Source organism: Pagrus pagrus (genome assembly GCF_965226575.1).
Source record: "Pagrus pagrus genome assembly, chromosome: 13".
Classification (NCBI taxonomy): Eukaryota; Metazoa; Chordata; class Actinopteri; order Spariformes; family Sparidae; genus Pagrus; species Pagrus pagrus.
This window is the reverse complement of record NC_140197.1, coordinates 13,585,454-13,601,301: the sequence shown is the minus strand read 5'-3', so window position 1 is coordinate 13,601,301 and position 15,848 is coordinate 13,585,454. Positions and strand designations below refer to the sequence as shown.

At 41.1% G+C, this 15,848-nt stretch overlaps 2 protein-coding genes across 9 annotated transcripts; one reads left to right on the top strand and one right to left on the bottom strand.

Moving 5' to 3' along the window:
- Positions 1-1,305: 1,305 nt before the first annotated feature.
- atf7ip2 (activating transcription factor 7 interacting protein 2) lies at positions 1,306-10,145 on the bottom strand. Of its 7 annotated transcripts, none has more exons than XM_084372663.1 (14): positions 10,057-10,145; positions 9,476-9,535; positions 8,032-8,352; positions 6,539-6,611; positions 5,984-6,112; positions 5,284-5,352; positions 5,136-5,173; positions 4,963-5,006; positions 4,820-4,872; positions 4,082-4,127; positions 3,766-3,845; positions 3,460-3,585; positions 3,178-3,365; positions 1,306-2,030 (listed from the first exon to the last, which is right to left on the bottom strand). In XM_084372663.1, the coding sequence occupies exons 3-14, from the start codon at positions 8,226-8,228 to the stop codon at positions 1,814-1,816; spliced, it is 1,260 nt and encodes a 419-aa protein (XP_084228789.1). In that variant the 5' UTR covers positions 8,229-8,352; positions 9,476-9,535; positions 10,057-10,145; the 3' UTR covers positions 1,306-1,813. The 7 variants fall into 7 exon arrangements, with proteins under 7 accessions (XP_084228789.1, XP_084228790.1, XP_084228791.1 ...); XM_084372664.1 differs by having other exon boundaries at positions 8,032-8,345; XM_084372665.1 differs by lacking the exon at positions 10,057-10,145 and adding an exon at positions 9,894-10,041.
- A 1,636-nt stretch (positions 10,146-11,781) lies between these two features.
- On the top strand, positions 11,782-15,636 carry LOC311267449 (uncharacterized protein). Of its 2 annotated transcripts, none has more exons than XM_084370528.1 (9): positions 11,782-11,977; positions 12,344-12,854; positions 13,118-13,204; positions 13,511-13,578; positions 13,735-13,797; positions 13,973-14,129; positions 14,346-14,453; positions 14,589-14,628; positions 14,797-15,636. In XM_084370528.1, the coding sequence occupies exons 2-9, from the start codon at positions 12,411-12,413 to the stop codon at positions 15,333-15,335; spliced, it is 1,506 nt and encodes a 501-aa protein (XP_084226654.1). In that variant the 5' UTR covers positions 11,782-11,977; positions 12,344-12,410; the 3' UTR covers positions 15,336-15,636. The 2 variants fall into 2 exon arrangements, with proteins under 2 accessions (XP_084226654.1, XP_084226653.1); XM_084370527.1 differs by having other exon boundaries at positions 11,783-11,977; positions 12,344-12,860.
- The last annotated feature ends 212 nt before the right edge of the window (positions 15,637-15,848 follow it).

Sequence of the window (15,848 nt, the reverse complement as noted above, 5' to 3'; positions counted from 1 at the left end):
CATATTGAATGTAAGACCTCCAGACAGGCCGAGGGAGAGAGGGAGGAGACTGTCGACTGCTGCCAGCTGGCAGGAGAGCAGAGCGTATTGTGTATTTGCATTATTGAATATATTTGGGACATAGTGTATGGATATATTATTAGGACAAAATTCATGTTAGGTACTCTTCTTATTTCCTGTTTGCTGGGACAAATTGGTTTCAGGAAACAGACGTCTTCCTATGATCAAATCTTAATTGTTGGATTCTGTCCACAGAGGATGTACACTCTTACCAAGTTTCAGTTTTGTTGCAACTTCACTCCTTTGAACACACAAGCTACAGTCTCTACATCTTTCCTGAAGAATACTTTATCTACAACATAGTTCGCATCACGACAAGATTGGAAAGAATTTGATCAGAAGAGAAGACGTGTTCTTACAAAGGCTTTTGTTCGGCAGATGAACTCGACAGCTGCGAGGATGACAGGTTCAGCTTGCTCAGATGGTGATCGAACAACGGGGACTGTTTCCTGTCCATTGTTACCTGGAGGACACGGACAACGATTCCACAAAATCGGAGGAGCTGCAGTCTCTGCATTTTTCCTGAAGAGTACTTCATCTACAACAAGCGCTACCAAGAGGAAAAAGGAAACATCTGGAGCACAACAGTTGCTTAGTGTTTACATGTAAAACAAAAGAAGCACTGCATGCTTAAGATTACATTCAGTGCTAATGTGACTTGAGCCTCATGAATTCAATAGACACCTGGTCGCAGATACAAATAATAAGGGACTTTATGTTATTAGCAGTCAAAGCTGAACTAGACTTAAAGTAGAGCTTTGCTAGCTGCCCAGTGAGGTAGTAATTCTTACTACAGACAAGAAAACAAAGTTGTTGGAACCATTAAAAATGAATGTCTATTCTTAAATGCTTGCTACAAGTGGGGCAAAATAATAGCCATTAGCCTCAATATGTTGGGCCAGTTGGTAAATAGTGACAGACAGTAGCTTCATTTAGTTTTATTTAGTTTCAAGTAAGTTGTTTACTTTTTATGCTCTTTTAACTCCTAATGTAACCAACTGACTTTGTATCATACTTAGATCAAGCCAGTGGTTGTAACAGCGGTCTAATGAAAAAATGTCCCACATATTTCATACGGTATTGATTAACTGATGGTCGATTTTTAAGGCGGCCAACTATCAGTTAAGAAACTGCTCAAAATGTACATCCTTAGATGGTTGTATACGTGGTTTTAGTCAAGTGCAAAGTGTTCAATTTATTGTATAAAACAGAGAAATACAAGAATCTTTTTTGAAGCAGTAAGAACCAGTGTTGGAGATTTTTATTTAATAAATGACAAAAATTCAAAAACATTGAAACATTGTGAACTTTATTGGCTCAATTAAAATACTACCTTCTGTTTACATTAATAACACTTTGTGAAATCCATTTTTTTTACAAAAGTGAAATGACAGCTAATTTATGGCTTAATCACCTCATGTTGACATAAACACTGACATTAACTAAGTGACATTAAAGCTCGACCTGTTCTTTGTTGTTCTGGCACTCGACGGTGTGTGTGTTTCCTCTCTTAAAGCAGGATAAACACACAATATAAATACTTTGACAGAGAAAGAAGTGCCTTAAACATGGCTTTATACGCCGCTTCCATTGAAACCATAATCATTGCTAGAGGGCACTGTGGTAACAGTAAAGTTCACATTTCATCCTTTTTATTTCATTTTACAAAATAAAAAATCATGTATCAAGAAAATCCCACATGACAGTAGCTGCATGTAATTGTCTCTCCACTGAGGCCAGAGCCTCCTCCCAATTAGAGTGTGTCAGGTATGTCTGCGGTTACAACTTCACTGTAGGGTCCGTATCTCCCAAAAATGTCTTTGCCCACCACAGTGACACACACCTTGCGCCCGGGCTTGTACTTGCTGACCATCACACACATGGGCAGATCTATGGCCTTCACTTCACCAATGGAACTCCACTTTGGGAATACGCCGCTACCCTTGATCTTTTCCATGGTCATGTAGACGCTGCAGCAGGTGAGAGAGGAGAAAGAGATTGTAATGAAAGAAAAGGCGAGCGGAGCAGTAGTGAGGACCACTGACCTGCTGAAGTCTGCTTCCATCTGGTGGTCAGATGTTGACATAAGCAGTATAGTGTAATACTCTTCAGACAGATGTGTGAAATTACATCACTGAGTGCGGCTGCTTGTCTCAACATATACATATACATCTGATTCAGATGTGCCAAATGCTGTCTCGATGTTTCAGATGGTGACAGCATTTACAGGGCTCCAGACTCATTTTTCACAATGGTTGCACTGATGCACTCAAGTGCACCAGCACATAATTTAGCTGCATCCAATAACACATTTTGTGACTTAGAGAGGAGGAAGGGGAACGCTAACTGCAAAACAGACAGGAAGTTACACGAACAACAACAAGAAAATACGATAATCTTAAAAAAAATGTTTTTTAAAAAATCTAAATTTCAAGCGCACCGGTGCAAACAATGAAAATGTTTAGTCGCACTTGAAAGATTTTTAGGCTCATGTGCAACCAAAATAATCACACCCCGGAGCCCTGATTTGCAGTTTTGATAAAATCTCCAAAAAAATACGGAATTCTATTAGAGCTGAAACATTAGTCGGTTAATCAATTAGTCGATCGAAAGACAAAAAATCTATGAACCATTTCAGTCATTTTCCATACAAAAAATGTGAAAAAGAGGTAGACATTCAGAGGTTCAAGTTTCTCAAATGTCAATGATTTGGACATCTTGTGTTTCAGTCTCAAATTTGGATCCATGACCTAACCCAGCCACATACTCAACCAAATGATGCAATGTGTGCTAATATTGTGAGGTCAATCAATTTGTGTTGGTTGAACATAGCTTGGGAGGACATGCAGGCACATGGCCAATATGATTTGTTTCATTTCTCAAAATTCGTTATTCCATAAAGTCTGCGTGTTTCAGACAAAGACCGGAGAGAGGATGGTTTATTCTGGCTACACTTGCTACACAAACTTGGGCACAAGAATGATGCAATTCTCTCAAATTGTTGGAGCTACTTCAAATACGGTTTAGTCAGTTTTTAAATGACTGTCAAAGAAGCAGTCCCTTTAAGTGTAAATGTAGTAGAGTTGATACCTGTCTTCTCAACACACTGCATCTCACCTGTAACTATCCAGGGGAGGCGCCAATGGGTCTTTCTGTGAGACGTTCCAAAGCACAGAAAGGCTGGGGGGGTTCCTGATGAGAGCCAGACGTACTTCGGGTCTCTGGGGGATGTTGTATGAGGCCATTTCTGTGCTGATGACGGAGGGGAAGGTGTTGGCTGGAAGAGGAGGATACAAGGGCTTGTCCTTGGGGTGAGGAAAGGGGAAGACAGGGGAGGTTAATTGTGAGCAAACAGTGATGTGAATTTCTGCTGTTGGTTAGTGTGAGTTGGTGTATTACCTGATTTAAGTCTGAGCGCTCAGGACAGTTACTATGGCCAGAAGAGGAGCAACCTGCTTTCACCTTGGGCTCCTCCAACTGCCTGGAGACCTCAATATTTTCTGGCTCTTTCTTTATGTCGAGTCCCTGAATTACACATCACAACAAAGCGTGGAAAAGAAAGATGAATGAATATATGCAATATACAAGATGAACAATGAGAATAAACGTTTTACCGTTGTTTGAAAAGCTTGTCATTAGTTACACATAACATATTTTAGCGTGGCATGTTTTCAAAATGATTTATCTTGCAATGAAGCATCCTACCTTACGATCAGGAGAGCCATGAGGAGTATGAAGCGGAGGAGACGGCTCCTTATTTAAATCTGCTACGGCAGCCGTCAAAGCTTAACACGGATTACATACAAGTGACAAGTAACAGAGGAAGAGACGAGAGAGAAGAAAAAACGGATGTTATTTATGCATGTACTCACTGACTCATATTATTTAATTTGGGTCATTATAACAGCTTATGGTGTCAGTTTCTCCCACTACATGGTGAAATAATATCATCAGAAGCTACATTTAACAAGTTTAAACCTTCGCTATGCAAACATCTGCTTGTAAATATAAACTATTTTACCTTTCTTCTCGGCTTGCATCTTGTCTACCGCCGTTTTTGTGGTTTCCTGGACAGAAAGGACCGATCAACTTAAACCTTTATGTTTACACAGGTTTTCGTTTAATCAAAATTAATAGTCAATTAACAAGAGCCTGACCGATACTAGATTTTTGAGGCCGAAACCGTTAATAGGGAGTAAAAAAGGGGCCACTAAAAAATTCTTGGGGCGGACAGTCAAAATCGTCTGGCTGGGTAGGCATTTCTTATTTTGTTCTTGTTGTTTTAATTATTAATTTACCATAAATAAATAATACCTGATGTTAAATATCAGATAGAAGCATATTGTGCATACAGTGCTCATTACTTAGAGGCAAGTAGAGGGAAATGCAACTCACTAGGAGGTGGGAAGGCAGGCACTCTCAACTGGGGTGGCCAACAATTGTATAACAGGGGCCATGGAAACCACTGCATAACGGATAACATATACAGGATACCAATATATACGCGATAGGCCAATATGGAATGATTATATCTGCTAACTGGTGTATTGGTCAGGCTCTATAAATAACCAATTTTAACATTAAACCTTTCTTTATAGTACATGGTTACCTTCTTGACCACAAAAGCCTCAATTAGTATCGACCTGTGTGGAGTATTTTTTCGTTCATTCTGAGGCCTTCCCTCGAAGCTGATAATTTAATATATTTCAAATCACACAAACTAATCAAAAAACACAGAATGAATGAACTACATATTTACCATCAACTTATTGAGCTCTCCACTCTTGTCCATACACTCCATGCTCATTTTTTCTAAAAGAAAAAAAAGCACAGAATAAATACTCCACAACACAAAAATGCGATAAGTATTCATTAGTGCATTCATGCTCGCTGGGCTCTTACTCTGTGACACTCTGGTTTCCTTGCTTTCATCCTCAGACTCTGACCTGCAGGGTTGGATGGCAAATCAAATTGTCTTAAAAGCTGATTAAATGCAAATAAATCCAAGGCACAAATTCACAAAATCAGGGCCTTTATAACTGACAACTAATATTACTGAACCTGGTTCTACATACCTCATGATGTCCACATTAACAAGAGATGGCAGCGGGCTCTGAAAGGCAAAAATGTTTGTTGAGTCCTGTTGAATGTGCATGTCAGCCAATATGCAATACATATGCAAACGTGTGTGTGTGTGTGTGTCTATATCTGTATATACCAAACCTTTTTCTTTTTCTTTGCCATGTAGGCAAGAGCTGCCTCTGCTCTCTGGGATACGGTGTTAACTCGAGCCTGAGGAAGAGAACATTCTTTCAGGATTTATTGGGTTTAAGGTATTTTCACACACACACACACACACACACACACACACACACACACACACACACACACACACACACACACACACACACACAAGACATTCACGTCTGATTACTTTTAGCTTAAAAAGATAAGAAATAACAAAAACATGGAGGAAAAGGCAGAAAGCATCTGTGTTCTAATCAAGTGGGTTTGATCTAATGGGGGAAAAACTTGAAAACAACGAACAATGGCTGAAGCGAGACCGCAGAAGAATGGAAGCTTAAAAGATTTACCAGTAGCTGTCGAATTCAGAAATGGCAGGACAGAATAACACAAAACAAAGAGCAAGAGACAGATTTTAAAAGAGCTTGATGAAAGTAAGGCATGAAGAAATTAAGAACAATAGAGGTGGTGAGAATGTCAGATGTGCTTTTATCATTTTCATAGCACAAAGGAAAAAAAGTCAATTCGAGAATCAGGAAGGGCGTTAGTGACAACATTACTTGTGTGTCTGGTCACCAACCTATAACTAACTCTGACAATCCCAAACTATATATAAACTAGAATCATTAGCACACCTGTCAGCAGTGAATTAAAGATGTGTGCCACTACTTCAACCAACCTCCAGCTTTTTGATGGAGCTTTCGTAGTCGACATGTTCCAGATGTTGAATAGTGTCATATAAACCCTGCAGCTTGGTTTCATTGTTCTTCAACACGCTGCGAACCTCCTGCTCAATCAGAGTCTGCACCTGTGGACACACACAAGCGAAATTAACACACATGCATGCAGGCTTTTAGCGGAGCTGTGTTCATGACAGTTATGATAAAGGGATGCACGATATGGATTTTTTTCTGCAGGTACCTATAATGATAATCGCCTGCTTGTCATGGCTGATACTGATAAGGTGACCTATAATTTTACATTTTCATATTTTTAAGAAGACATTTACGACCTGTAGTTTATTAACACCTGAGGGTAAGAAAGGCGAGGATGTAGTGAGCAAAGATGGATGGTGGAACTGGAACATGTGTCGTGGGCTGCACTTCAGTGTCTCCTTCTTCTTCTTGTGTTTATCAGCCCTTTATATATCGTGCATCCCTTTTATAATACAGTGTATTTAAAAAATGTATATGAAAAAGTACACATTTGTCAATCACACAATATTGTCTCTTACTTCCGATTGGGAGAATTTAATCTTTTTATCACTGGCTCCAAAGGAATCTGAAGTGGAGGGCAACCTCTTCATTCTTCATACATAGAGACAAACACACACATGCGCACAGAAAGTCGAGATTGAGGTTGATAACATTTGCTACTCTATATTGAGGAGCTAACAAAATGCACCTGGTACCTGGACTGTAGCATGTGGAAATATGTCACATTGAGCAAAGCAAGGATGATGCAATATTAGTTTTATAGTGTTAAAATCACATTAAAGCTATCGGCAGCATCTACAAATAACTCATTCTATGCCAGAATCAGAACAGAACCAGCACACTAGAGGTGTCACATTTCACATCACCTGAACTAAACACTATAACACATGAATAACAGCACAAGTATCACACTGGTGGTGCAAATGGCTGGTTCAAATAAATAGAGACTTTCACTGCTTGCACTGTAGCTTGTCAAAAACACTGAAAAGTGTGCAATATGACTGAGCATTTCAATCTTGATACACTACCAGCAGAAGCATCATATAAGATATTGCATGAAGGTGTACAAGCAGCTTAGAGCCAAAAGGAAAGTAGCAAAAAAAGAATGAGAAGATTCTTCTGGGTTCAGTAAGAAAGATGTGATGGTTTTGTAGCTTACACAAAGGGGGATATGAGGGGCATATCTCATGGTCTCTGCAACCTGGTCCGTCAAAGCTACTGTAGATATGTCTACAGAACACATGTCCGAAAAATCCAAGCCAAGGCAAAGCTGATTGTTTGTGTACAACTCGTGAAGAGGCCTTCGATCTATCTATGTTAGCAGACTTAGTGTCTGTGACCAATGTTCCTCCTATCCCTCTGGCTAGAGATGAGAAGAACTCTGCACTCACCCCTCTTGATATGTTGTTAAACAGATAACCATGTATGGGAGGGATGCTCCCTGAAGCTGTAGATATAATGTGATCATTATATCTTGTTAGGATTATCGTGGCATCACTCTGTGCAGACAGACGTGCTGTTATTTTGCTCCTCCAAGATCTTGTTTTATAAACTATCTCAACGTAAGTCATCGGTGTCTCCGAGTCTCCTTCATCTCTCCTGAATGGTCAAACGAGCCGAAATTCCACAACAATTCATAACTAAGTGTATATTCATTACTTGTGGCCTGTGGAGGAAGTCAAACTATATAGCTCTTCCAATAGCCTATAGGTAAAAGGACAATGGAATACAATTTCTATTTGCTGTCATTTATCATTTCATAACTTGAAAGCCACATTTTTCCCTTGTCAGCTTCACTGGAACGACAAAACCCTTTCAAGAGTCACACTGTCCATTCCCTCCTTTGCTCGACAGGTCAAGCTAGTAGCAACATTAACAGCAAGGCATGTTGAAGCTTCACAAACAGAATTAGCTCTAAGCGTGTAGATGCGGATCGCACTGTAAGCCCACTTCAAAGGAATTAAACTGGCAAGCTGCAAACACACAAGAAGCTGTTGGGAGGTTAACTTACGCATTCAGAAGACACTGGGCGACATCTGCATCAGATTTCAATCCATTTGCTGCTTTCAATGCACGCCACCTTCCAAATGCCAGTCCAATGTTCACTCGAGACAAATGTTTCTTTGAATTGGTGGAAGGCTTTGCTCTCTTTAGAGCTGGTCTTTTGAGGCCTGTGCGACCATGAGTTTGGTTTCGAGCATCTGCCATGTTTATTTAAACCTACAGTGTAATGTCAACCGGTTTTGTTGAGTGGGGAATCATCAGGGAATGTACAAGGTGAGGGAGTGAGCTGACGTCAGCAGTCCATCGAAGACTGTTAGAAGGCTGAAACCTGGCAATAATAGCAGCCACTGTTAGTTTCACTCCTGCGTACATCATTGGATTATGTTCCAGTAAAATCACTGTAGACACACAATGTTGTTGAATACTGTAGATGCTGTATTGTAAGAGAGTCTTACAATACTGTACAATACTTACTGTGAGAGGGAATATCTCCACAAGTAATTTACTTAGTTTACGTAATTAATTTACGACTTTAGAATGGACAGATATTTTTACATAAAAGGAATCAGTTGTGTACAAAATGTATTCACTAGGGGTGTAATGGTACGTGTGGTCCTCCTGAACCGCCACGGCACGGGCGCCAAGGTTCAGTCAATTGAACCTTCAGTCACACTGTGGCGAGAGCATATGTCAATGGGAGAGAGTATAATAACCATTCTGCTCCATATTCCAATCCAGTAATTGGCAGTAACACACCTAAAAGCTTCCCCCCTTATTTCAAAACAGCCATTTGGAAACATTAGAGATTGTGGTGGATCGGACAAGGGCATTGTGTCCTCACTGTTGTTTAGTAGCCTCTGCATGTAAAAGCAGGCAGAGCCAAAGACATTACTGTATAAATTGGCATTTACATTTGTTTTTTTTTATCTACCTTGCATAAACAACAATGTGTATTTTCACTTTTTACTGCTTTATGCACAAAAGGCTCTAACGACTATCCCAGGTAGAACAAGGGGAAAACCAAGTGGAACTTGCACATAAAGAAACCTAGCATATAGTCTTTTGTGTTGTTTTCATCCCACTGTACCAAAGTCGCACCAAACCCAGACCCCAAACCGAGTTACGTACCGAACCATGACTTCTGTGTACCGTTTCACCCCTAGTACTCACTGACTCATTGTGTTAATTTTACAAGATTTTAATGACAGCTGAATCACAGTGCAACAAACTGTGCAGTAAAGTGTTTTAGCCTTTTTGACACACACACCATGTAGAAGATATAAAACGTGTGCCACTATTCAAATGATAAAAGGGAGAAAATCACTGGAGGCATGACTTCCAGCAGTGATTCACGTTCGCCCCTGCATTATATAAGAAGCTACTGTGATGCAGTTGTGTCTTTGAAATGCTGTGCAGGTGTGATAAATTGCCATATTAGTTATTTGTCCCACCTCTGTTGTCTAACGTTGCTCTTAGCCAGGCTCAGTCCTTAACTTCTTTACAACGATGCTCTATTGACAGAGACACAGAAAACAATTCAATTCAGGTGAAGAGCAACTTGTACTGCAAACAGCCTTCAAACTGATACATATTCAAGTGAAATACAAACATTAAGGAAGATTGTCTCTTAACTTCCATGAGTTTTGTCACAGAGTACATCTTTCTCACCACAGTGCCTCCAAACAGTCAGTGTGATGCGTCTTTGTAAATCTGTGTTTGTCTTGGCAGCATGTTAAAGACATTTTCACCCATCAGACAGTGACGTTAACTTCACCTATTAATAAAAGCTATTTTCTTTTTCATTGTACATGCTAATGTATCGATGTCGGTCGCATCACGCTGACTGGTGAACTGGTTATCATCACTTACAGGAGCATCAGCTGCCACAAGTCTTCCCTGCGAGGACTGTAAGCTAGCTAGCTCAAACCTTTAGCTGACTATTTCTCTGTTTATAAAGAAATACCTAGCTACCCTACGTTAGCGCACGAGATGTGTAGCTTTAGTTAAAAGGCTCAACGTTCAAAAAACTCACTCAAAATGCGATTTTGGTACAATTCAAGGCTGGCATGTCTCATACAATCGTGCTTGCTTAGCCAGTTAATGGCTTTTCTTGGTTTTCAACTTCCGCTAGTAATACTTCCGGTCTGACACCTTCAGAATAAAAGCGAAATCTCATTTAAAACAAAGTCGTGTGCTCTAAAACTAAGACAAATTATGTAAACATAGTCCTCCTGTACTTGAGCTACAGTATAATTTTGTCTAAAGAGCAGATCTTCAAAATCAGCCAGAAAGACTCTTTGATTTTTCATGCAAAATGTCTGATGGCTCAGCACATCACTGGTTTCAAAACAGAAACATGATATAATTAAGAAAAAAACAAGCAGAGATATAAAGGATAATATCATTGATGACCTAGAGAAGGTGGCATAGATAGTAAAATGTCTCATCAGTTACAGCAAAATAGTCTCCCCAGCAAACATGATGACAGGGAGACATTCAGATCATGCCTCTTAAACGTCCGTCAGTCCAGGTCCACTTTTGTAGCCTACGTCTCATGGACGTTCAGAACAGGTTTAATATTTGGACGTCTGACCAGGACTCCTTTTGGACATCTGTGGATGTGCAACACAGGTTCAATATAACGTCTGGCTAGGGAACCACTTTGACATCTGTGGACGTTCAAAATAGGTTTGGTACATGAATGTCTAACTGGGACCTGTCCTGGACTTCTGTAGATGTACAACACAGGTTAATTATTTATACGTCTGGCTAGGGAACCACAATAGTATGGGTATCTGAGCATCTAACAAGGACCTGTCTTGGACGTCTAGAGGTTTGGTATATGAACGTCTGACTGGGACTTTTCTTGGACCTCTATAGGAGTGCAAGACAGGTAAAATAATGAATGTCCTGATAGGGTATCACTTGGAAGTCTGTGCACGTTCAAAACAGGTTTAGCATTTGAACATCTGACTGTGACCCCTCTTGGACGTCTGTGGACATTCAAAGCTGGTTTAGCATCTGAATGTCAGGCTAGGACCCCTCTTGGACGTTTGTGGACATGCTACACAGTCAAATATCTGAATGTCTGGCTTGGGACCCTCTTGGACGCCTATGGACGTGCATAACAGGTTAAGTATTTGAAAGTTTAAATAGGACCCCTTTTGGACGTCTGTTTATGTGCAAAACAGGTTAAATATCTGAACGTCAAGCTAGGACTCCTTTTGGATGTTTGTGGACATGCAAGAAAGCTTAATATCTTGACAACTATCCAGGACTATTTTGGTTTAGGATATTTTCAACTCTGTAAGGATGTCACTAGGATGTCAAGAGTGACTGTTAAAAAGACGTCTACAAAAGACTTGCGAAAACTTTAATTTTGAATCTTATAAGGAAGTCACCTGGACTTCAAGAGTGAACGTTAAAAAGACATCTAAAAAAAAACGTTGTAAAAACTTTCATTCTGGCTCTTCAGTGAACGTCTTTTGAACTTTTGACAAAGAAGTTTATTTGACGTCTTTGGTGCATTTTTTGAGATCTATTCATCATGAACGCATGTTATGTGTACAATTTTGTTTTTTGGGGTGCTGCACAGGCTCGTTTTCATAGATGTGTAATAACAACAACATTTTATTTCATTTTAATGAGACAAATGCAGATTTTTAGAAAAATGCTAGTTTGCCTTCAGAATGTTGAGGCTGATATTTGAAATATAACCATTCCAGGTGTTGACTCTGAATCTAAGGATGGAATTTCGGGGTCATCATGGAGACGTGTTGTATCAACAAAACTTGAGTTTAACTGAGCCTGAGCAGAGGACTTTCTTTCTGCTTCAGACTTAGCCCAGTCAACTACAGACATCCTTTCAGAGCAACATAGACACAATCTATTCGTCACAAGCAGTTTGAAGAGCAGCGAGCGAACTGAGCCGTCAGAGAAAACAAACCTTCTGAGTGAGTAGTTAAACAGACCAGACTCACCTACATGCAGCAATTCAGTCAAAGTTGAGGATGGCTAGATATTATTGACTCTCTGCTGACTGGTGAAGCTGATATTAGCTAAACATTCACTTTAACGCTTGTTAGTTTCTGCACAGTATTCATGATGTTTCAATACTGTACACTCATTTCCTACTGGGGCACTGATGGAAATATATTAGTTTGAGTAATACAACCAATACAGATAACTGATCCTATAATTTGTCCACATCTGCTGCCATATAAACATTGTGGGGTACAATATATCCCAAAGCCAATATAACGTATGTTACTCCTGAAAAAGGGGTCTAAAAAGGAGCTTCCTTTCAATGTGTGTGACAGGAGTCCAGTAACCACGTGAAGAGTTTAAGGACCAGAAATAATATTGACAGTCATCCTTGCTGCCAAGATGGAGCATATGATTGTTGATGTTAACATGCTTCTGTCCGGGAAGGATTGGGAAGTGATGTCGACCCTACTCAACAACGCCACAGAATATCTATCGGATGACCAACCTATCCCTTCACCTCCTCGGCCTGACCCTGCTGGTCTGGAGCTAAACACCCAGCCTGAGCCTGTGCCAGTACACAGTCAGGTCGGAGGATATGATGGGTCCCCCCTCCAGAGAGCCTCTCCTCCCATTATGACCGCTCACCCCATGTACAATGGGGAGTGTCAAGTGGGCACAATGCAGGCAGGTCACCTGGATGGTCTGCCAGGCTCTTATGGCCAGGGTCCCATCCCTGCACCTCCTCCTCCTGTCCTTGCTTGGCTTGAGCTGAACACTCAGCCTCAGCATGTACAGAGTCAGGTCGGAGGATATGGTGGTTGTCAGCCAGGCACTTATAGCCAGGTACAGGTAAGCTACTAATTATAGGTTAGGCAAAGATATCATTTAGAGTAGATCAATTTCTGTATTGAAACAGACATTTGTCAGTGGTGGATGCTTTGAAAAAGGCAGAAAAAATGTTCATTTTAATGTAAGATCACTTTGTTATCCTGAATGTAATGATACACAACACCTGTAAAGTGTCTGAACCCAGAGTGTGGTTTCATGTATGGAAGAAGAGTGTTATTGTGGCATAATTAAATGTCTCCCTCTCTCTCTCTCCACAGTACCTGCCGTATCAGTGGCCTGTGAACGGCATCCCACAGCTGATACCTGCAGCAGCAGCCGTCGGTCACCCTGTTCCTCCACACACAGTAAGACCCTGGTTCACCACACATACTCTTAACATCACTGTTTGGTTGCAATAAACAGCAGGTTTAGTGCTGTAGGAGAAAGATATCAGTGCTGGAACAGTCACAGCTTTACAGGAATAACACATGTAAAATCTGACTTTGTCCTGCAGTGCCAGTTCAAAGGTCCTTTAGAAAAATGCCACATTTTAGAATTATTTAATTGCAGCGAGTTATTATAATTTATTGTGAGGGGAAATCCTGACACCTGGTGGACACATGTCACCATCGCAGCTTGTCTAAGCACCTGTTCTGTTTGTGTCTCTCCAGTATAACAATGTACCAGCGATGGCGCTCCCTGGAGGCTCGGACCAAAACCTGCAAAATGTTGGAGTGCTGTAAGTGACACACACGTGAATGCAAACAAACACACCAGTGCACACATTTCCAGAGCTTGTGCTTGCATCATCACACACACACACACACACACACACACACACACACACACTCTCTCTTTCTCCTGTCTAATCATGTGTGACTTGTTATGTGTGTAGGAATGGAGAGCGCCACGCTCCTTGTGTCCCTGCTGCTCCTCAGCCAAGTGCCTCCAACTCATAGTAAGTTTGTTGTGGACGGTTTTGGTCAAAAAGTAGATTGTGTTCTGTTGTTTGATTTCTGTTATTTATCTGTATATTTTTGATAATCAGTGTCTTTTAATGGGTTAGGGTTTTCTGCTGATCACAATGTTTCCACAGCGTTAACATGAGCTCTCACCCTGTTTTTGTGCCGTAGTAATATAAAGCATGACAGCCAGCAGGAGGACGACCGTCCATATATAAAAAGGCCGCCGAATGCCTTCCTGCTGTTCATGAAGGAGCACAGGCCTCATATGGATGAGGAAATCAAGATGATGGGAAACGGGATCGTGAATAAAGTCCTGGGACAGAGAGTAAGAGTGACAGACAGCGTTACAAACTTGATCAATGACTAGAAAAAGCTAAACTAACTCTAAATCATTACATCTTTACAATGATTGACCCCTTTACGACCTATGTGCATCTGTGTCTGTACTCAGTGTGTATAGTGTGTGTGTGTGTGTGTGTGTGTGTGTGTGTGTGTGTGTGTGCGTGTGCTAACGGAAAGTGTTTTGTCCGTGTGTCCACAGTGGAAGTCACTGTCAGCAGAGGAGCAGGCCAAATATTACCAACAGGCCGAAATAGAGAAACAACTCCACGCCCAGAGACACCCAGGCTGGTCAGTCATTGAAAACTATGTAAGTACACACTGCTCACACACAACTCATACATGTTTACATCACCACATACATCACTGGAGGAGAGTCACTGCCATGCGTTTTTATTAGCTGATGCCATATGGAAAGTGTAAAGACGTATTTGTTTTTGTGTAGGGCAAAAAGAGGAAGGCGATCAAAAGAAGAGCTCCCAAAGGTAAGGACGATCAGGTGAAATGTGATGAGAACTAGAGGACATTTGATTGTTAAATGACATTCATTTTACATTCAAGACAAATTTAGTTTAAGCAGTTCAACAATTTGGAGCACAAATTGTTTTAAAGTTCTAAAAGACTGATCTATGTTTTGTTTGTTGGTGTTGTAGCGTCTAAGAGTGTGTCACGAGTGGCATCCACCTCTCAGGCAGCTATGATGGAGGCATCTGCCTCCCCCCCAGCTGTGATGGAGGCATCCCCCTCTCGGGCAGCTTTGGTGGAGGCATCTCCCTCTCGGGCAGCTTTGGTGGAGGCATCCCCCTCTCGGGCAGCTTTGGTGGAGGCATCCCCCTCTCGGGCAGCTTTGGTGGAGGCATCTGCCTCCCCCCCAGCTGTGATGGAGGCATCCCCCTCTCGGGCAGCTTTGATGGAGGCATCCCCCTGTCGGGCAGCTTTGATGGAGGCATCCCCCTCTCGGGCAGCTTTGGCGGAGGCATCCCCCTCTCGGGCAGCTTTGGTGGAGGCATCCCCCTCTCAGGCAGTTTTGATGGAGGCATCCACCTCATGGGCAGCTGTGGAGTTGCGTCCCTTGCAGACAGTCCTGGTGCTGCCAGTGGGTCATCCATCAGCGTCAATGCTGTGTGTGCTTCCTGAAGACGAGAGCAGCGGCGATAGACTGAATTGTTTCCTGTGTTTTTCTGTTGACTGAGTTAGGAGAAACTTGTTGTGTAGTGCAACTGGCTTCCCAGTTTTTTAAAGGGAAGCTAGTTTTTAGTTTGTATTACTGACTCAACAGTCAGTGAAGACTTTAGGAGAAGTTAAAACAAGAAGGCAGAACACAAAATGCAAAACAAAAAAATGTCAATATCAATGAATACAAGTAAAACACACACATCACTGGGGCAGACAAACAACGTTTTTACACAAAGCAAGACAGAACTTAATGTATAACATCTGACGAATTTACAGGAAGGCCCAAATACTTAATAAAAATAGCTGTGTTTAACGATGTCTTTTATCTTTTTATTTATCTTCCTGATCTTTTTTTATATATCCTCAAGATAAGTGGCCCCCACAACATTTAACACTGTTTTGAAACCTTCACGTTAACTTCCATTTATAAAACAGTGCAGTTAAAACCCATGTTAATTAAAAGTGGGTTTTAATGGATATAAATAGATGAAAATCTCCATACCACAGACAGCTAATATTTGATCTGATT